We start from the raw sequence: 22300 nt of genomic DNA on the forward strand, positions 1-22300 counted from the left end.
ATGAATTCCATGTTGTACGAGTCACTTAGATTTTACAAATACGTGTGCCGGGCTGTGAACGGCTCACGTATTTGTAAAATCTAAGTGACTCGTACAACATGGAATTCATATAAAACGGAATAATCAACAGTGTTATGAAGGGTCGACTGTATTTAAAATAAAGTTTAAGCATTATCTATTACTATTTAATTATATAAATTTAAATACAATATATTTTGATTTTGTAAAATTAAATGCCGTAAATTAATTAAAAACTACATATCATGCATACAATCTTCCAGCAAATATGTATTTAATGAAAATACATATATGCTGGAAGATTGTATGCATGGTATGTAGTTTTTAATTTATCTACATTCCAGGAAACCAATTTTTAATACTATAAAACGTTTTTCAAAACTAATGTTATCATCAGATCACATTAAAAATTAATCTTGGATTAATGGGGCAGTTCCTAATGTATATTCAATCAAACATTAGTTTTTAATGTGATCTGATGATGATACAAGTTTATTCTCAAAAAATATTTTATAGTATTAAAAATTGCATTCCTAGAACTTTTGGTGTCATATATGTTTTTAAAGTTGAACATTTATTTATTTGTGCATACTAATCAAGTTATTACTTTCCCGGTTGTTATAAGAGGGAAAGTATGGCGATTTGGCAAAAGTTTCTCCGGATTTTTACACTTTTGGACTTAGGACACCTTGAAACAAGGAGAAATGCAAAAAAAATTTGGGGGTAATTATTTTTGTGTGTATGGATGTTAGTGTGTGTATGTGTTGGGCTTGATTTTGTTCATCCTCTTTGAAGCTTAATAACGCCTATGCTCTTTGTCGAAAATTTCTGAACTTTTGCACATAGGTTTGTTTATTAGGGACATTGATGCTGTTAAATTTTGGTGGTTAAAGGTCGAGGAGGTAGAGAGATACAGGGGGTCGTATGATGTATCTCCAGTAGGATCAGACTTAATGACAATTTTACTCGTTATTAACAAACATCAAAAAAAAACCTTTAAAATCCAGTAACACAAAATAAGACGTTTAATGTGTTACTGAATTTTAAAGGTTTTTTGGTGTTTGTCATTACTTCCAGTTAGTGAGTAAGAAGATATCTTTAGTTATTATTAGCATTTACAATTTTTTATAAAAACCATCCCTATCCTCAAAATTAAGCTTTTATATTATTAATTATTATAAAATGTCAAAAAGTTATGAGATTTTATTTAAAAAAATAACATCTGGGAAAGTTATGCAACTCATTTTAGATTTTTCATTGGTGTATGTTGTGCTATGTATGCTTTCATGAGTGACATGTTCAGATACTGTCAATGAGTGTTTGATTGTTTTTTCCTATGTAATCTAGTGTTTGTATTATCTGTTCTGCAACTTGTTTGGTATGTTCAAGTATTGTTTGTGGGAGGTTGTTGTTTTTAATTTTTTTTCTGATCAACAACCCTCTTCTATGTAACAATAAGATATGGATATTTTTGTGAATTTGTCATATAGTATGCTTGTATGCTAGCATGTCTGTTTCAATTTTTGTATGTATCAAGTATAAATGATGAATTTGTCTTGAATACACTTCATCTATTTGCACGATTTTTTGGCCTTGGTAGTTAGTGTCTGGATTGTCACATGAAGCACTTTAGCTGAGTTAAATTAATATGTATCCATTGTATCACAAATACATTCACTGATACACCCATACACAAGTATGGATTTATCAGTGAATCAACTGTGAATCAGGGTACAATGCCAACAACAGTAATTGATCTAACTAATGTTTCCTGTCAGAATGAAAAGCAATTTCCACAGCAACATTCCAGTACCTAGTTCAAAGTCTTCCCCAAAGAGTGGAAGCTATGATGGAAGCAAACCCTTAGTTGGGCCAACCTAGAGTGGACCAACCCCTTATTAATTATCATCCCACAAGGGAAACTGTTCATGATCAGGTGTCCAAATACTTCTGGTTAGATAGTGTGTATATTTAAGTATGAGGCGTGTCCGGAAAGTAAGTACTGTTTCGTTTTACCGCTACCGCAGCAGTAGTATCGCAGTTCAGCACCTGTGCTCACGTGTCTCTGGTTGATTGTCAGTCCAGTGACGCCATTAGAGCCAGATTGTGATGTTTTTCCATGTGTTAGTGAGCATTCAAAATGTATAAGACGATTGCCGATCCCGCCGACTGTGAAGTGCGTTCTGTAATACGGTTTTTGAATGCAAAGAATGTTAAGCCAGTTGAAATTTGTTGTCAACTTGTAGAGATTTATGGTGAAAATGTAATGAGTGATGGAATTGTGAGAAAGTGGGTTCAACAACTCAATCCTGGATGCACCAATGTTCATGACGAAGCATGGAGTGGCCGGCCTTCTGTTGTCAATGCTGATTTGGTTGCAAAAGTGAATGAGAAAATTCTTGAAAACAGACGGTTCACAATAAGATTGCTTTGTGATGAGTTTCCACAAATTTCAAAAACTGTTTTGCATGAGATTGTCACAAATCAATGTTCAGCAGTGGCTGTCTTCACTGGCGGCATCTTTCTTTGAAGAGGGTATAGACAAGTTGGTTTCCCAATATGACAAATGTCTGAACAATGGTGGTAACTATGTAGAAAAATAGTTTCCAACATGCTCTTCCATGTAAAAATAAATTTTGTTTTGAAAAAAAATTTTTTATGTGAGTTTTTCCAAAACGGTACTTACTTTCCGGACACACCTTGTATCTTTCCTGATGCATTTCATATTTGTGAGAGATTTTAGAATTTTAATCTATTCTTAAAATATAAATTTATTTAATTTTTATAAAAGTTTTTAATTTTATTAAAAATGACTAAGAATATGTATTAAAAAAAAAAAACCTAAAAACTGTTTATAAATAATCCCAAATCTTTTTCGTCTTTGCAACATATATCAGGTACACTAAAAATATAAATACTGTAGTATCTGATAAATCAATTTTCTACTTCTCTTACATGTTTGATTATTCCTTCTATGGGACTATTTTTCTTGCTTCTTCCTATCTATGCTTATTTTTCTATTCTCCTACTTCTTTCCTTCTTTTTTCTTAAGATAGATTCATTTCTCTTCCTTTCTATCTGATCTTTCTTGTTTCAGTTCTCCCATCTCTTCTTGTGGATTTCTTGCATTTCATAATTATTTAATCTCTTATATATTTTTCATTACTATATATAATATTGAATATTTATTATGTATATTTCAGTTATATTTCTTTTCAACACTATTAGTTTTTATTAATATTATTGTTTACAAAATCTAGAAGACTTCTTAAAAACTCTTAATTTCTTTTATAAAAATGAAACTTCCAAATAATTTTATCCAGAATAGACCTTTCTATAAGATAATACATATTAAAAAGAAATTGTGTTTTGTAGGTTTTGAGCTAACTGTAGAGATGCCGACCATCCTCCATTTTGGAAGCATAGTCCTCCAGTGAACTATTGTCCTCTCGTTCTCCTTTTATCAATAATGTCCTCATTTTGAGTAGACATACAATTGTTTGATTTTGTTTAAATTTACATTATCCTCTCTAAAATATTATCAACAGATTACATTTTCCATTTCAATATTTTATTTTCTTATTCTAAAGCAGTGAGTTTCAACTTGTGTCCCATGAAATCAATTCATAGGTGTGCTGCAAGATTTCGATGTAAAAGAACAAAAATTGGAGTTATGATGTTTATATTACACTGAATAGAATTGTTAAGTGTGATAAAATTTCTGATTATACAGTATCAGTATACATAGTTATTATACCTGTTATTATAGACATGGTTTGTTCTATGTTTTTATGGATTCCTCCAGTAATGTAACAATTAACATACGCACTGCACTTACACCGGAGCACATGACTACTTTATTTTTTAAGCAGGAATTGCATCAAGTTGACTGCTTTGTTTTAAGCTTTTGTGAGATTTCTGATACCATTTTTTATTCTGAAATTATGGTCATCGAATAAAAAATTATGGTTATATCTTTTATTTCTGCAATTTTTCTTGTTTCTAATGATATAAAAAATTTGTGGATTGACAAAATGAAGTGTTTATGTTTAATTTTTTTGTAATTTGATCTGAAAAAGTCAAAAATTAAATAGTGTCTCATTGATAAAAAAAATAATATATACATTTATGTTACATGTGTGTTTATTTGAAAAATGAATATATAATTACTGTCACAAAATAACTTTGATTATCCCATTACATTTCATTACAAGGTAACATAAATAAATAGGTTTCAAAAAGTGGGTTGTTGAGGGACTTTCATCTTTTTTTGAAACAGTTGATGTATTTCTTAATACTTGAATGGTGTGTAATTCAGCTGTAATTTCAAAAATTGTAGACCTGTAAATTCCCTCTGGCATCCATCTGTCTGTCCTTCCTTAATTAATCTCGAGAATGCAGTTAGATAGATGAAACTTGAGATCAGATTGGAAAGCTTAGGAGCAGACAGTCCCAGTTTGCACTTATATAAACTTCTGGTTTGCACAGGAAGTCATGTTGTTATTTCAACTCAAAAATTTTCTCCTGAATGGAGTTAGATAGATGACCAGTATGACTCTATTGTTAATTAACAGGAAAAGTATGATGTACAGAGGCAAGACACTATTAAAATTGAGAAAGTTGTGATGAAAAATTGCAGCCCAGCATTGTGACAATGTTACAATAAATAACTGCTCATTAGTTTTAGTATGCTATAAGGTACAAAAGGTTGAAAACCACTAAAGTAATAGTTTTATGAAGATGATTTACTAGCCACTGTGGTAACTCCCACTATTAAAGATGCATTAAGTAATCAAGTAGTAGTTTTGTCCTTATCACTCACTTTACAGAAAAAGAAAGACACTACTATTAATTAGAATCAGACACAAATGGCATTGTGAAACAGTCAGTAATAATTCTAACATTGAGTTTAAAACTATAAAAAAACATTAAGTATATAAGAAATAATTTACAGTTAGTCAACAAATATTTATAACAAGCTACTTTGTTATAAATGTCCTCTGTTGTACAATGTCTGTGCAATGTCCTCCTTTTTTTTTTACAAGAAAGTTGGCAACTCTTGTTAACAGTCATTTGGCCTAAATCCCAGATACAAAAAAATCTCTGTAATTTAGTCTTTTATGTAAAAATCATAAATTAAAAATTTTTGATATAAGTAGTGAAAAAAAATCTGTTTTTATTTGTTTTATTATTATTATTCGCATATTTTTACGACATTTGGAAAGAGGCGGAGGTCCACATTTGTGAATGGTCTGGGTCTACTCTTACTGCTCTCATCCAGAGGCAGATGGGGGAAAAGGAAAATTTTCAGAGGCACCAATAGGACTGCTGACCTTTTATATTCATAAGTGCCAGTGCCAGCCTATAGACTGGCACTGACAATATATGTTGCTTGAACAAGTTCCATTTGCCCATATTCTCCTCTTTTCATACAATTTTTCTTTCATAAAGGCCTCTTTCTAGTTGAAAATATTTTAAGGTATAACTATTATTTTTGTAAATATCTCTTAAGCTTTTGGTTTGTAAATATCTCTTAGGCTGTGTACACACTAGGTGTTTTTAAATGTGCGTTTTAAAGAACCAAGAGTTCTACTAAAGTGCCCAAAAAACGCACATTTTAAGAAAAATCTATAAACGCGCGTTTAACGCGCGCTTGGCCAAAAGCGCACGTTTGAGTGTGTACGCCTATGTAGAACTCTTGGTTCTTTAAAATGCCTAGTTTGTACGCAGCCTTAAGCTTAAAGTTCAACAATATCAAAAAAAAACTTCCTGTAAGTTTTTATCTTTTCAAAATAAATATACATATTGATGATACAATGCATAGAGAATAAAAATTTTTATAAATGATATAAATGAAATATATGATTTTAATACAATGAAAAAGCTATAAATAAAAGTGCAGTAATACATTTTAATTGCATCATTTAAATTTGTTTCTATGATTTAAATTGTAAATTTATTGTAATTAAAATATCATATAACTTGTGAAATATAAATGTTTTGATGTTTTTTAAATTAATTATGTATTTTTATTTTACAGATATATGTTAAAATTTCTCAACAAAGTATATTAATTTGGTCAAATTCATATGGACAAGTCCACAGCATGTTTTTCTGCAACATTTTCTGAAGATGTTGCAAATGGAAAAGAAACAGTAATTCATTATTTTAACATTTTATATAAATTAAATTATTATAGCTAATATTAAAAATTACTTAATTTATTTCTTATATTAAGTATTAATGATTACTTTAAGTACTTTTAATAGTAGTAATAACATTGTTATAATGTAGTGTTGCCACCTTTACAAAATTGCTGACCCGGATGGCAGGTCAGGTTTGTTCGAACAGAAGTTCCTGACGGATGCGCAATGTCATTTTGCAATGCGAAGAATAACGTGCATGCCGGTTATAAATCAGTTACAGTTAGGGAGTAGGGAGACTTGGGTAGGAGTAACGTATGTAACCTAAATTAAGAAAGAAGAAATACAGATGACGACTTAGCTGTATTCGATATTGGAGATGTGTATGATTCATACAAATAGAAGCTTAAAAAAAAGGTCAACAGGTTGCGCACGAAATTCCCGGGTGAAAACCGGACGGGTGGTAACACTATTATAATGTTATTGTCTATATACAGATTTTACACATACAAAGAAATAAAAAACAGTGAACTTTAAAGAACAAATTTAAAAATCTGTTTTATTGGAGCTCAGAAACTTGTGTCAGATATCATTTTCTCAAGTACTTCTAGCAATTTAAAGTCTATGAATTTAGAGACTGGAGTTTAATTCATTATTTGAATTACAAAATATTAATGGGAAGTATTAACCCACGGCTGTTCTGGGTTAACTGGTATTTACTAATTAGTATTTAATTTATTATAAATAAACTAGTAAATAATAAATTCAGTTGCAGATACAGAAATACATAACAGTTGTAAAAATGGAGAATTAACAATTCGCCATTTTTCAAAGAAACTCGAATTTATCCAAACACAACACTAACAACTTGAAATGAAGCTTGTTCAAAACAGAAAATTGCAAGGAGTAGGCGTACATCTTATATTCATTTACAAGTCAGTGTAAATTTTGTCACAGCTGTGACACCTCAACTCCCAGGTAAACAGAATGTCTTCAATTTCCTTTAATTATAAGTATATTAAACAATCTGAAGCCCAATAATATATAGATACATAACCCAAACGATCACCTTAAATACTCAAGCTATAAATCTGCAATTTTTAATAATTAATACGAAGTAATTTATAATAATTTCTTTAATTCACGGTTAGTGTTTTTTGTTATTGGAAACTTTGCAAAAACATAATAAATGTATATTGTAAATTGGATGAGAGAGCAATTATAACGGAACATTAAGAGGATAAAAACACACAAGTAAATTACTAAAGACAGCAAAAAATAAATAATTTAGTAATGGAAAAATGTAACCCACCTTTTCCTCAAAAAATTTAAAAAATTCTTTAATAAATTCATGATTAGAACTTAGAAATGGCTATGGGATATACATTTAATAGTGTAAAGATTGTTGACTGGGGAAGGGGTATCAGTTAGACTCAAGTCAAGATGTTTCAGGGGTTTACAACGTTATGTGGGCAGTAGTGGACATGCTGACTCGGGCATCGTTACTATTATAACCCGTTTATTAAAGTTTGTAAACTGGCAGCTTACAAAATTGAGGGGAGATGCTCCTTCTCAGTCAAGGATCGCAAGGTAGAAAATGTCCAAAGCTTTCTGTTGCAGGTTTTCCTTTGACATTTCCTTGGCAGCCCTGGGGCAGTGTCATGGTTAAATTCAGCAGATATAGGACAATGATCAATGATGGATTCAAGTCAGGAACTANCTTTCCGAACAACCCAATATTTCATACTTTCTAAAGTTATATTAGCATGAACATATTTATACAGATGATAAACATTGTGTTTTATTATTGTGTGGAATGCATTGTTAATGTGAGAATTATGTTTTACCAGCAGATTTTAGTTCATTTTTCTTTTACACTTAAAAGTTAACAATAATCTAAACAGATTCAAATGGCAAAATATCAAAGAAAATGAAAGCAGTGTTCCTTCACAACAAAATTAAAATACAATCTAGTATTTTAATTTTGTCGTAAAGGAACACTTTACAGGAATAAAAATCACCAGCTATAGTTACTCAATCCTTTGTGGTAAATGAATCAACTTTATATTAATTAAGAAAAATAAGATAGAAATTAGAAATGAAGGAATATATTGTTTTTTCCATGAAACAAAAATTGCAAAGCTTGCAAAAGATCCCATTATTGGAAAAAGTCTTAGGTATTGGGACTTCGAAGATCAATCTGAATAGAATGTTGGTTAGCTATGAAAAAGTAAAATGCCTGATTGATCAAGAAGTGCAAGAAATAGCAAAGAAAAACTGAGTTTCAAATTCATACAATGTTTCTGAAAGATGGTTTTTGAATATTTTAAGAAAAAGAATGCTTTGTGTAATGTAACAATTATAGGTAAGAAGTATAAGATTTGAGAGAGGGGGGGAATTGAGGAATGCATATTATGTTACTGGAAACTGTTGCATTATTTTCAAAGAAAGGTAAGATATGAAAATTATGCATTTTTTAAAAGAACAAAAAGAATAAATATGTGCAAGCTATACATATTACTTTAATTAAACTTTTACTATGAAGTAAAACAAATGAAAAATTTCTTTATATGAAAAATATGTTTATTTTCGAATCGTGAATATTTTCAATTCCGTAATCTCATTATTTTTCTTTTGTGTGTTTCCATATTTGTGTAAATTTTTCAGAGCATAACTGTCACAAATATGGAGTTTCTATTGTACTGTACATATAAAATAAAATGTGTTTCAGTAAATTTTCAAAATAAATTATTTAAAATTTTAATCATACTCATTAAATATTTATAACTGATAATGCCAGTCATTGACTTAAATTATATTAGAAGTGTAACATGTATCTATTTGAGATGTAATATGTATTGTATTTGAACTGTAAAATATCATTAGTGGGTCCACCAGGTGGCAATCGTTGCTGATACATCATGGGAACAGTACCTGAGCACTCACTTTGGATATAGCTACTGGACAATAAACATAACATGACGTACTTGAGAAACGTTTAGAGAAAGACAAAAGATTCTCCCATACTGGATTCGACATGTCTGTTCCGTTTACGTTTCAAAATCTTCCTCCTCCCAAATCGATGTTGGTAGGTGATTTGGGAGCAAATTGGAAGAAATTCAAGAAAGTTATCTACTTTATTTGAAGGTGACTTACATAATTTTTAGCAGACTTACATAAGCTATCAATAAATTGTGAGTTTGGGAATTTATGGGATCAACTATTAAGAGATAGAATTGTGAGTGGTATTCGTGATCAGAAGATAAAGGAACATCTACTATGAGAAACAGAGCTATCATTAACAAAGGCAATTGACGTATGCAGAGCCTCTGAACAGACAGAGCTGCATTAAACTCTTGTCGAATCAACCAAAGAATATAGAAGTCAACGTGATAAAAGGAAAATCAAGAGAACGTCTCAGTGAATCACGTGATCATGAAAATAGGTCTAGTGCAGAAACAAAGGACCATCAGCCAGAGAACAATTGACGCAAATATCGAAGACTGGAAAATAAGTTCCAAGGAAGACAATGGAATTGTGGGAGATGTGGTTATAGACATAATAAACTGAACTGTCCAGCAATGGGCAAACAATATAATAAATGCAAGAAATACAATCATTTTGTGAAAGTGTGTCGAAATAACGTGGTAAATGTACTGGAAATGGCGCCAGAGAGTACAAATGACTATGTACTGGCATCACTGGAAAGCAGGGGTAAGAACCTTGATCTAGACTGGTCAGAGACTTTAAGAATTTTAGATTGTGATAAAAGTGTTAGTTTTAAGAGAGATACTAGTGCACACATTAATATAATCCCCGTATATATTTTTGAGACTCTTAATCTAAGAAGACTGCTAAAGAAAACAAATATTACGATTTCAAATTATGGTGGAATTAGATTAAAGGTGTTAGGATCTTGTGATTTAACAGTACAAACTAAGGATAAGGTCAAGGAACTTTTGAATTTTATAATAGTCAAGACAACTGACCAAGCAGCACCTATTTTAGGACTCAAGAGTATTGAAAAACTAAATATACTGCAGAGAAATTGAAATGTATTAGAAATAAAAATGGAAAGTGATTATTTTACTAAATACAGGAATGTATTTGAAGGCATAAGCAGGATCAAAATAAAACCCTGTGAACTTAAATTAAAGGATGATTACAAAGGCTATTGTGGCGCCCGTCGGCTACGGGCCGATTCTGCCGATAGAGGGCGCAAGAAAAATAAACGTGAACTTTGAACTGGTCACTCACTTCCGACCAACAGCCACTGGATACGGACGCTACCAAAACGACTTAAAATCTTCGATCGATGTCGGGCCGTAATATTGTACATTACTGTATATATATGTATATATTGTCAAATAAAGAAAGGGATACAAAAAATCGACTGGACGTATTCTCTACAACATCGGACGATTAGCATAGAGTTTAGAACACCAAAACTGGTGACCCGAACAAAGAAGACACGTGCCCCGCAAGGACAATCCATCTCCATCGTACAGCCACTAGATCAGAAAAACGAAACTTAATTATTTCCTGTAATTTAAGAAGGTCAGTAACAATTTTATATCTTTATTTTGGAAAATTTCGTCAACCGATATAATGGAGTCAGCCGGCGTTCCGCAAATCTCTCGAGTGGCAGTCAAGCCACCTCCATTTTGGAAAAACAATCCCACTCTCTGGTTTGCCCAACTCGAAGCTCAGTTCGCCATCGCTAATGTTTCCGCCAACATAACCAAATATTACTACGTTATTTCAACAATAGAATCGGACATCTTAGAATCGGTACACGACCTAGTGACCAAGCCACCTGAAAACAACAAGTATGACACTATAAAAAAAAGGCTGATCGACATATATTCGGAAAGCCAAACGTCCAAGTTACGAACACTTTTACAAGGACTTGAATTGGGCGACCAGCGCCCGTCACACTTATTAACTAAGATGCGTGACCTCGCCAATGGTCATTTCAGTGAAGACTTATTAAAATCGCTGTGGCTTCGAAGACTACCAGGAAATATCCAAGCTATTCTGGCAGCATCGAATGAAAGTCTGCCACAACTCGCCACAATGGCTGATAAAATACACGAACTTACCATCATTAACCACACGCCAATCAGCCAACAGGAACAATTCTCTATTAGCAATCCAATCGAGAAACAAATACAGGAATTAACATTGCAAGTAAATGAACTCGCTACTCTGGTACGAACACCAAGATACCAACATCGCCCAAGATACAACTTCCGAAATCGCCAGGACCCGCACGGACGAAGTCCATCCCGTGAGCGACGACGTTACAAAGAACCAGAAGGTGGCTTATGTTTTTATCACACTAACTTTGGTGCAAATGCAAAAAAATGCACCCCACCCTAGTTCATTACAATACAATAGTACCATTTAACTTAATGAATCCATTAAAGAAAGAATTAACAAGAATGATAAATGATGGAATTGTATACAGCATAGATGAATCGACAGAGTTTGTAAACCCAATTGTCCTAGTTCACAAACCTGTTGGATCCCTGAGAAAATGCTTAGATCCACAGAATTTGAATCACTCGATAATGAGAGAACATTTTGAAATACTGACCTTTGAGGAAATCACAAGAGATATGGCAGGTTCTAAATTTTTCTCTATCCTAGATGCAAACAAGGGATTTTGGCAGATTGAACTGGCAGATAACTCATCAAAATTAACAACTTTTAGTATTCCTTTTGGGAGATGTAGGTTTCTGCGACTTCCCTTTGAATTGACAAATGCTCCTGAGATCTTTCACAAAACATTCACAGAAATTTTTGCTCGTATTGAAGATTTACATTGATGATCTTATCATTCATGCAAAAGACACAGAACATGACAGAATCTTAGAATTTGGTTCTGAAGACAGCTGAAGGAAAAAGGGTTAGGTTCAATAAGGATAAGTGCAAATTTAAACTAAAGGAAGTCAAATATGTAGCCTACTGGTTTAAAAGAACTTAGTCAATTCGTGGGCATGATAACTTATGTGGCAAAGTTTATACCAAATTTAACTAGTCATACTGCAAAATTAAAGACTTTACTGAAACAGGATTGTTTGTGGCAAGATAAGGAATTTTTGAAACTAAAGAACATCTTGAGCAGCACTCCAATCTTACAATTTTATGATAAAGATAAACCACTAGTACTGTCAGTGGATAGTTCAAAAGATGGAATGGGAGCTGTATATTGGGAGGTCTTATATTGTGTGCGTAGACAAAGATGGTAAAAAGGTGCTCCAGTAGCTTATGCATCAAAGACTCTCACGGAGACCCAGAAAAATTATGCACAAATTGAGAAAGAGGCACTGTCAATAGTGTTTGGCTGTCAGCATTTTCACCAGTATCTGTATGGTCGTGAAATTGCAATTGAGAGTGACCATAAACCATTAGAAACAATTTTTCAAAAGTCACTAAATAAATGCCCACTATGCCTTCAGAGATTAAGGATTACCTTACAAAATTAGAATTTTAGGGTAAAATACTGACCAGGACAGTGGCATAGTGAGGGGGGTGCAAGGGGGTGTATCATGCACCGGGTGCCACTCGCAGAGGGAAGCCCAAATGGTCTCCAAGACAAACTACTGTATATGTGTTTCTGGAGGGAGAGGTTATGTGTTTCTGGGCGCCAGTTATGTTTGCTACGCCATTGGATCAGTATCACAACTTGTGTTGGCCGATGCCTTTTCTCGATCTAACTATGCAGACAAGAATTTTGATGTGATAGAATCTGACATTGAAGCTCAAGTTAATCTTATCAATTACTGTAGCATTACTCCAAAGAAATTTGTAAAGCTTCATCATGAAACAAAAAGAGATAGAGTTACAGTCACTGATTAACATAATAAAGGGAGGTCGGCCAGAATAGAAAAACACGATAGATTCACTAGTCAAACCATATTGGAAGTTTCGTAAAGACCTGAGTGAAGTGAGAAGCATAGTATGTAAAGGTGAACAATTAGTTATTCCCAAGAGCATGAGAGCAGAGACAATTGATGGACTACATTATAATCACATGGGAATCAATAAAACATTATGGAGAGCAAAAGAACATTTTTTTTGGCCTTTCATGGAAAAAGAAATAATTGATGTTGTAAGGAACTGTCCAGAATGTCTAAAGTATCAAAATTCAAATCTGAAAGAAATGCTTATTAACAGAGAATTTTCCACAAGACCATGGGAAATTGTCACCACTGATATCTGTCATTAATTTGGTAAATACTATCTACTAGTAGAAGACACATTTTCATGATTCCCAGAAGTTTACTGTATGCATCAGAACACCACTCATTCCCAACATCGATATTTTCCAGACATGGCAAGCCAGAAATTGTATACTCAGGTAATGATCCCCAGTTTGTAAACAAACACTTTCAACAATTTTTAGAAGACTAGGAAATAACACATAAGACAAGCCCTCCATGAAGCCCTCAGTCTAATGGTTTCATTGAATGACATGTGCAGACTATCAAAAAATTACTAAAGAAAGCAGTCTATGATTCAAAGGACATTTATCTGACCTTGTTGGAATACAGAAGTACACCCTTAGGTTGAGGTATTTCATCCGCAACACAACTTCTTTATGGTCATAGGTTGTGAGAGGGCAAGTGCCCATGAGGAATAATCTCCTAGAATGAAACCTAGAATAGTTGTAGACAAATTTAGAAAAAGCCATTTGCAAAGACAACAAGTACAGAAATACTATTTCGAGAGGAATGCTAGAGACCTAAATCCACATGACCGAATGATGATACAAATCGATAAAAAAAAAAAAACTGGGAGCCTGGTGAAATAATAGAGATAGACAGATATCGACCAAGGTCTTATATTGTGCGTATAGACAAAGATGATAAATACTTCATTCATAATCAAAGATTTTTAAGGAAGTTCAATGTGAATAGATTTAGGAATATACAGAATTATTCAAATGAATTATTAGACCACCAAAAGAAGATGAACAAGCCAGTGAACCAGAGGAAAACATAAATAGCTCCAGTAGTAGAGAGGAAAGCGACAGTCAGTCAGTAGTCAGTCAGTCAGTATTATTTATTAAAGTACAAAGTACATACTTGGTGTTGCATTAAGCATGACCAAGATAGAATACAAGGAGAAACCAAAGATATGTGACAAAGCAGTGAATATACAATAGAGTGATATAAAATATAATAATAATACACAAAACAAACCTTAGCACTACAAAATACAGAAAAAACAAAACAATACAAATGCTATACATAACAGAACAAAACAATACAGATACAATACATGACAAAACAATAAAAGTTACAAAGACAAAACATAAAAGAAAACATATGTAAGTAACATAAAACCGGAGTATATACAGTAGACAGCAGTATGGCTGGGAATTACATGTTACAAGATTAAGCTGTTGCAGTTGGCAGTATTTCTTTGCCAGTCTGGAGAAGGCAAAATAGATTTCCTTGTTAATAAGTAGGTCGGAGTGATGACATGGCCAAGGGATGCCAAGGTTCTGTAATATAATTCTAATCTCCAGTCGCTCTGCTTCAAGAATGGGACAGTCAAAAATGTAATGAGTCCCACTGTCCTCAACTTGACAGAAAGGAGAAAGACGTGAAGGATGATTGGTGAAGCGGGAGAGATATGCACTGAACTTTCTATGTCCAGTAAGAAACTGAGTTGTACGGTAGCTCGGCACAAACCAGTCAAGCTTCATAAACTCACTAACATTTGGAATATAGTTATAGGTAATGCAGGTGTTGTTACTGTTCTACATGTTTTGCCAGGTAGAGAGGATGTCCCTCCAGAGGAGCTGGCATAAGGTGTGCTTGCTTATCTTTTCATAGATGACAGGGATGATATTGTCCGTGGTGGCTGCTTTGGCAAGCTGGTCAGCACACTCATTACCAGGAGTGCCCTGATGGGCACATGCCCAGGTAATGGAGATGGTATTACTAATGCAGTTGATGATGTTTCTGATCTCAGTGGCAAGTGGGTGTAGATTATTGCCCTTGATTAAGGAGTAAGCAGATGAACAGTCAGTGATGATTTGGATGTAACTGGAGAAATAGTTGTTTGTAGACTGGAGGAGGGCCATTTTAATGGCAAGGAGCTCAGCCTGGAAAACAATACATAAGTGACTGAGACGATATTGCTGGAAGTATACTTCAACCTGATTGATGTAGACAACAAAACTGCAGGCGATAGAGTCATGGATTTTGGACCTGTCAGTGAAGATTTCCACAGTGGAGATTTGTGAAGTAGAGTTATCGAGATTGTTGAGATCATTTTCACAGAGAAGGGTATTGGAGAATGGATATGGAGAAGACTCATAATTTTAGCAGTTGATCAGACTGGCACTGGAATTAATTTCTTCTCCTTATTTGATGATTTGTAGCTTCCCATTGAGCTGGATAATCAGGTCAATGGGGGGCTTCCTGGAAATGATTTGAATACTACAATTTGAAGCAGTATGATAGCATTTAGTAATGAGCATAGAGGAAAGCAACACAGAGAATGAGCATTTGGAAAATCAGGAGACGAACAGCAGTGAAGCTGCAAACTTGGTGACTCGATCAGATCGGGTGGTTTGTAGGCCATCATGTTTCAAAGACTTTGTGTAAAAGAGGGAGAGTAACATGTATTCTATTTGAGATGTAATATGTATTGTATTTGAACTGTAAAATATTATTAATGAGTCCGCCAGGTGGCGATCATTGATGATACATCATGGGAACAGTACCTGAGCACTCACTTTAGATGTAGCTACTGGACAACAAACATAACAAGAAGGTTAAATAATAGATTCAGGGAGATAAATTTTGATATTTTTAAAAATTTATCAATTAAATTCTAGTCATGTAAATTAAGTTATTTTATTAAAATTAAGCATATATTTCAGCTTGCCAATCATTCAAGTAAAGGAACATATCAAGAAAAATGTAAATAAGTAAATTCTCTTTTAACAAAATGTATTCTAATCATAAAGTAATAATTATATTAAACAGCTTAATTTATTTTCTATTAGATGAAATAGATGACATAGGATTCAGTTTTGTTAAGAAGTGTATAGAAGTGATCGAATCTCAAGGTTTGGAAGATGAAGGTCTTTATCGTCTCGTTGGCGTCAATTCAAAAGTAAATAAGCTCACTCAAATAGCACTTGGTAAGAAAAATTATATCGTTTTGTTCAAAATTTACTTTCTTATAAAGAAACATTAACATAAATAAAAACATATGCAGATAATATTTTATATTTAAAATCTACTGTTTGATTCATTGACAATACATGCTGTTAAAAATATACACAATTATATATTATTGTTTATGCCTTTATATACTCGAGTTATCTTGAGTGTAGCTCCAAACCTTCTTTGTAGAACCTTCTAAACAACTCTCCAGTACCTATTATCTTGATAACGACTAACGCTTTCGATCCTTCAGCTGGATCTTCTTCACGTCAAACGTAAACGTTGCGTTTTTTTAAAATGTTCCATTAATCTAATGTGTCTCCAGGTTAAATTCACTGTGTAATGTCATTGATATAAAGTGGGGCACAAGCGTTAGTCATTATCAAGGTACTGGAGAATTGTTTAGAAGGTTCTACAAAGAAGGTTTGGAGCTATGTCTTGAGTGTGCAAATCCACTCTAAATGTCTGAATGCATGTATCAAATGTACAAATTATAGACTAAATTTCAGATTACAGTTTATATTTATTGCAAATTTAATTTTATTTCTAGTTATTTTAAATATTTATTTATATTCAATGTAGATAAACAGAAAATAGAAAAAATCAACTTAAAAGATACAAATGAATGGGAAATTAAAACAATCACTAGTGCTCTAAAAAATTATTTCAGGTTGGTATTATTTATAGACATTCACTTTTTGATTAAATAATTAAAATTTATGCATTAAATTCTTATAAAATTGAGATTACATTGATAATTATAGCACTAAATGCATTTTTTAAAACTTTTAAAAAATTTCATCATTACACAAATACCCGATAAAACAAGTCTCAACCTTTTTATGCTTGCTCAATTAATTATAAATATAGGTATCTGATTATGAATAATAACCACTTTCTGGGAACTTTATGAATGCTCCTCATACGTGATAAAGTATGTTTGTTTTAAATTTAAGGTGCCTCTTAAATTCTTAGTGTATTTCATACTCTTTAGAAGTCTAAACACAAATTTTATACTGTTTTCTGCTAACATAACAAATATCTGCTTTATTGGCATTCACTTTAATAACAGTCAGTAGCACCCATACATTGAGGCACATGCCCCCTTTGTCGTCACGTTGCCCTTTTCTTAATCCCAAGGGCACTCTAAGGTTTCACTTTTATTTTTAAAGTAGTTACTCACTTTTATCACAGAAAACATTTTTACCGATGATAAAATTAAAATAAAATAAGCAATTATTTATTGCAACATGGTCACAATGCTGGGCTACAATTTTTTATTTTATTTCATTTAAAATATATGCTCTCCACCTCAAATTAGTAGTGTCTTGTCCCTGTACATCATACTTTTCCTGTTAACAATAGAGTCATGCTGGTCACCTAATTTCTTTCAGGGGAAAATTTTTAAATTGAAATAATGTGACTTCTGGTCTAGGCTGGAAGTTCATATATACAGTAGAGCATCGATTATCCGACTCAATTAGGAACTCAGGTTGGTCGGATAACCGAAAAGAATGAAAAAAATACATTGTTAGTATAGTATATTAGTATATCCCATGTAATTAGTATATTAGTATATCGCTATTAACCAACTTTGCGTTGAATTTTCATCGATGTTAAGCCTAACAAATTTTTTTTTAATAATAATCGTNAATGTAGTGTTGCCACCTTTACAAAATTGCTGACCCGGATGGCAGGTCAGGTTTGTTCGAACAGAAGTTCCTGACGGATGCGCAATGTCATTTTGCAATGTGAAGAATAACGTGCATGCCGGTTATAAATCAGTTACAGTTAGGGAGTAGGGAGACTTGGGTAGGAGTAACGTATGTAACCTAAATTAAGAAAGAAGAAATACAGATGACGACTTAGCTGTATTCGATATTGGAGATGTGTATGATTCATACAAATAGAAGCTTAAAAAAAAGGTCAACAGGTTGTGCACGAAATTCCCGGGTGAAAACCGGACGGGTGGTAACACTATTATAATGTTATTGTCTATATACAGATTTTACACATACAAAGAAATAAAAAACAGTGAACTTTAAAGAACAAATTTAAAAATCTGTTTTATTGGAGCTCAGAAACTTGTGTCAGATATCATTTTCTCAAGTACTTCTAGCAATTTAAAGTCTATGAATTTAGAGACTGGAGTTTAATTCATTATTTGAATTACAAAATATTAATGGGAAGTATTAACCCACGGCTGTTCTGGGTTAACTGGTATTTACTAATTAGTATTTAATTTATTATAAATAAACTAGTAAATAATAAATTCAGTTGCGGATACAGAAATACATAACAGTTGTAAAAATGGAGAATTAACAATTCGCCATTTTTCAAAGAAACTCGAATTTATCCAAACACAACACTAACAACTTGAAATGAAGCTTGTTCAAAACAGAAAATTGCAAGGAGTAGGCGTACATCTTATATTCATTTACAAGTCAGTGTAAATTTTGTCACAGCTGTGACACCTCAACTCCCAGGTAAACAGAATGTCTTCAATTTCCTTTAATTATAAGTATATTAAACAATCTGAAGCCCAATAATATATAGATACATAACCCAAACGATCACCTTAAATACTCAAGCTATAAATCTGCAATTTTTAATAATTAATACGAAGTAATTTATAATAATTTCTTTAATTCATGGTTAGTGTTTTTTGTTATTGGAAACTTTGCAAAAACATAATAAATGTATATTGTAAATTGGATGAGAGAGCAATTATAACGGAACATTAAGAGGATAAAAACACACAAGTAAATTACTAAAGAAAGCAAAAAATAAATAATTTAGTAATGGAAAAATGTAACCCACCTTTTCCTCAAAAAATTTAAAAAATTCTTTAATAAATTCATGATTAGAACTTAGAAATGGCTATGGGATATACATTTAATAGTGTAAAGATTGTTGACTGGGGAAGGGGTATCAGTTAGACTCAAGTCAAGATGTTTCAGGGGTTTACAACGTTATGTGGGCAGTAGTGGACATGCTGACTCGGGCATCGTTACTATTATAACCCGTTTATTAAAGTTTGTAAACTGGCAGCTTACAAAATTGAGGGGAGATGCTCCTTCTCAGTCAAGGATCGCAAGGTAGAAAATGTCCAAAGCTTTCTGTTGCAGGTTTTCCTTTGACATTTCCTTGGCAGCCCTGGGGCAGTGTCATGGTTAAATTCAGCAGATATAGGACAATGATCAATGATGGATTCAAGTCAGGAACTATGGGGAGGATGTTAGCACAGAGAACAGAGAGGAGCCGCACACGGGTCACTTCAGAATGTTGTATGAAGGAAAATCCGTGCTTTGTCCTTGAAATTATGGGTATTTAAAGGATTTCATTCCCGAATTCCTTATTCTGATTGGTTTTGATTCCTTTTCATCATTTCCTGATTGGTCTCCTCCTTTGTTTCCAGATGGGAATAAGATTGGATAAGGTCGTGAGAAAGGTTGATCTTTAGTATTCAACTCAGCACCGTCTCTCAACTCTGACTGGGAGATGTTGATGAAACTTCAAAACCTACACTTGTATTTTAGATCATTATGGTTCCTGTTCTGACATTTTGGAATTTTAACTACTACATGAAATGTTTTTTTTTTTTTTTTGTTAAACTTCCCAGTTTTCTGATTCAGTTTAACTCCTATCATTTTTATATGAGCATCAGAGTCAAAGTTTGAACTCTCTGGACTGACATTGATCTATTATCTAACATGTGTTGTCGCACTCAGGAGTTATTGTTTCTTTTCTTTAAAAATAAGATATTTTTTTCTCAGTGCATTTAACAAGAAGTTTGGACTCAGTCTGGAACCTCACATAAACTGGAGCATTACCACACCATCCACTCTTATGAATAAGTTCGTGTTTGACCTTAAAATTGATTCCTTTTTTCTCAAATGCTTAGGATAAAGGCGTTTTGACTATTATGTACAGGTTTAATTTCACATAAACTTTTATTTTAAATATGAAATGTTTAAAAGTCATGCAGTCATTTAATTTACTTTCTTTGTTGGTAACCATTATTGTTCATAATGATATCCAATGAACCTCATAGAAATATCATCTTTCAAGAATCTCTAAAAACAGCAACTTATTTATGCAACAGAAAATTTAGCCACACTGCATTAATATGTTTATATAGAATTTATTATTATCGATGTCTTAAATATAAAAAATATGTAGAATCAAGAATTTGGAGAATAAACTATTCAATAATTCTGATATAAACATATTTGTGTCATATCTCATTGAATAATTAATGTCCACTTACAATTAACGCTTGCTTAATTTGATTAAGTTTTTTAAACTACTGCGACATTTGCTATATTTACTAAATTCAAAAGCATTTTATTTATTCTGTTCTTTACATTATGCAGAAAACATAAAATTTTTATCTAATATATCATATTTAGCATATAAATATAGTACTTATAATTTTAAATAATGTTAAAATAGTTTCTAATGAACGTCTTTTGCTTAAATTTATTTATATTGTTTTCAAATGCAAGTGTCACCACTCGTAAAGTGTATATGATCTACGATTTAGATTATATACTCGTTTATTACAGTCTCGGAACTACGGTGAGTGTATAAGCAATAATACATACAGAAAACTTCTCATACATATATGTAATTAAAATAAAGTATGTATCTACATAGATAAAAACAGATGAACTAACTAATTTGTCAATTTTCTAACACATGTCTTCAGAAAACCTACTTTATTATATAATGGACTTTCAGTTTAACAGACACTCCTCGTCTCGATTAGTCCATTAAATTGAGGTTTCACTGTATGCGAAATATTTATAATAATTAATATTAAAATCATATATATTTTCAAAAGTTTTGATATTTATTTAATTTGAACGAGATCTTCTAGTTCTTGTGACATTTCTGGAAGGATTATGTATAAATAAATATACTTATACACAATCCTAAAGCAAAATATAAATTTTTTTCTTGTACAAAATATAAATTATTTAAAATTTTAATCATACTCATTAAATATTTATAACTGATAATGCCAGTCATTGACTTAAATTATATTAGAAGTGTAACATGTATCTATTTGAGATGTAATATGTATTGTATTTGAACTGTAAAATATCATTAGTGGGTCCACCAGGTGGCAATCGTTGCTGATACATCATGGGAACAGTACCTGAGCACTCACTTTGGATATAGCTACTGGACAATAAACATAACATGACGTACTTGAGAAACGTTTAGAGAAAGACAAAAGATTCTCCCATACTGGATTCGACATGTCTGTTCCGTTTACGTTTCAAAATCTTCCTCCTCCCAAATCGATGTTGGTAGGTGATTTGGGAGCAAATTGGAAGAAATTCAAGAAAGTTATCTACTTTATTTGAAGGTGACTTACATAATTTTTAGCAGACTTACATAAGCTATCAATAAATTGTGAGTTTGGGAATTTATGGGATCAACTATTAAGAGATAGAATTGTGAGTGGTATTCGTGATCAGAAGATAAAGGAACATCTACTATGAGAAACAGAGCTATCATTAACAAAGGCAATTGACGTATGCAGAGCCTCTGAACAGACAGAGCTGCATTAAACTCTTGTCGAATCAACCAAAGAATATAGAAGTCAACGTGATAAAAGGAAAATCAAGAGAACGTCTCAGTGAATCACGTGATCATGAAAATAGGTCTAGTGCAGAAACAAAGGACCATCAGCCAGAGAACAATTGACGCAAATATCGAAGACTGGAAAATAAGTTCCAAGGAAGACAATGGAATTGTGGGAGATGTGGTTATAGACATAATAAACTGAACTGTCCAGCAATGGGCAAACAATATAATAAATGCAAGAAATACAATCATTTTGTGAAAGTGTGTCGAAATAACGTGGTAAATGTACTGGAAATGGCGCCAGAGAGTACAAATGACTATGTACTGGCATCACTGGAAAGCAGGGGT

The 22300-nt window shown here is 32.5% G+C and overlaps 2 protein-coding genes across 2 annotated transcripts in view; both read left to right on the plus strand.

Moving 5' to 3' along the window:
* The window catches only part of LOC111631725 (rho GTPase-activating protein 26-like), a 25692-nt gene extending 3620 nt beyond the window's left edge, over nucleotides 1–22072 (plus strand). The window contains exons 2-6 of the mRNA XM_023376032.1: nucleotides 6059–6173; nucleotides 16066–16105; nucleotides 16192–16329; nucleotides 16937–17024; nucleotides 21922–22072. Coding sequence (XP_023231800.1) covers nucleotides 6108–6173; nucleotides 16066–16105; nucleotides 16192–16329; nucleotides 16937–17024; nucleotides 21922–22072 — 483 coding nt within the window. The 5' untranslated portion in view covers nucleotides 6059–6107. The remainder of the gene's footprint in view (nucleotides 1–6058; nucleotides 6174–16065; nucleotides 16106–16191; nucleotides 16330–16936; nucleotides 17025–21921) is intronic.
* On the plus strand, nucleotides 10393–11548 carry LOC111631739. The gene has a single exon (XM_023376043.1). It carries the CDS (start codon nucleotides 10770–10772, stop codon nucleotides 11541–11543), a length of 774 nt encoding a protein of 257 aa, XP_023231811.1. The 5' UTR covers nucleotides 10393–10769; the 3' UTR covers nucleotides 11544–11548.
* Nucleotides 22073–22300: the final 228 nt, after the last annotated feature.

This window comes from Centruroides sculpturatus, unplaced genomic scaffold, assembly GCF_000671375.1.
Source record: "Centruroides sculpturatus isolate CEXI.00-Female unplaced genomic scaffold, Cexi_2.0 scaffold756, whole genome shotgun sequence".
Taxonomy (NCBI): Eukaryota; Metazoa; Arthropoda; class Arachnida; order Scorpiones; family Buthidae; genus Centruroides; species Centruroides sculpturatus.

What these genes read in the sequence shown, in the direction of transcription:
- LOC111631739 (XM_023376043.1), top strand. Translation starts at nt 10,770, where the DNA reads ATGGAGTCAGCCGGCGTTCCGCAAATCTCTCGAGTGGCAGTCAAGCCA.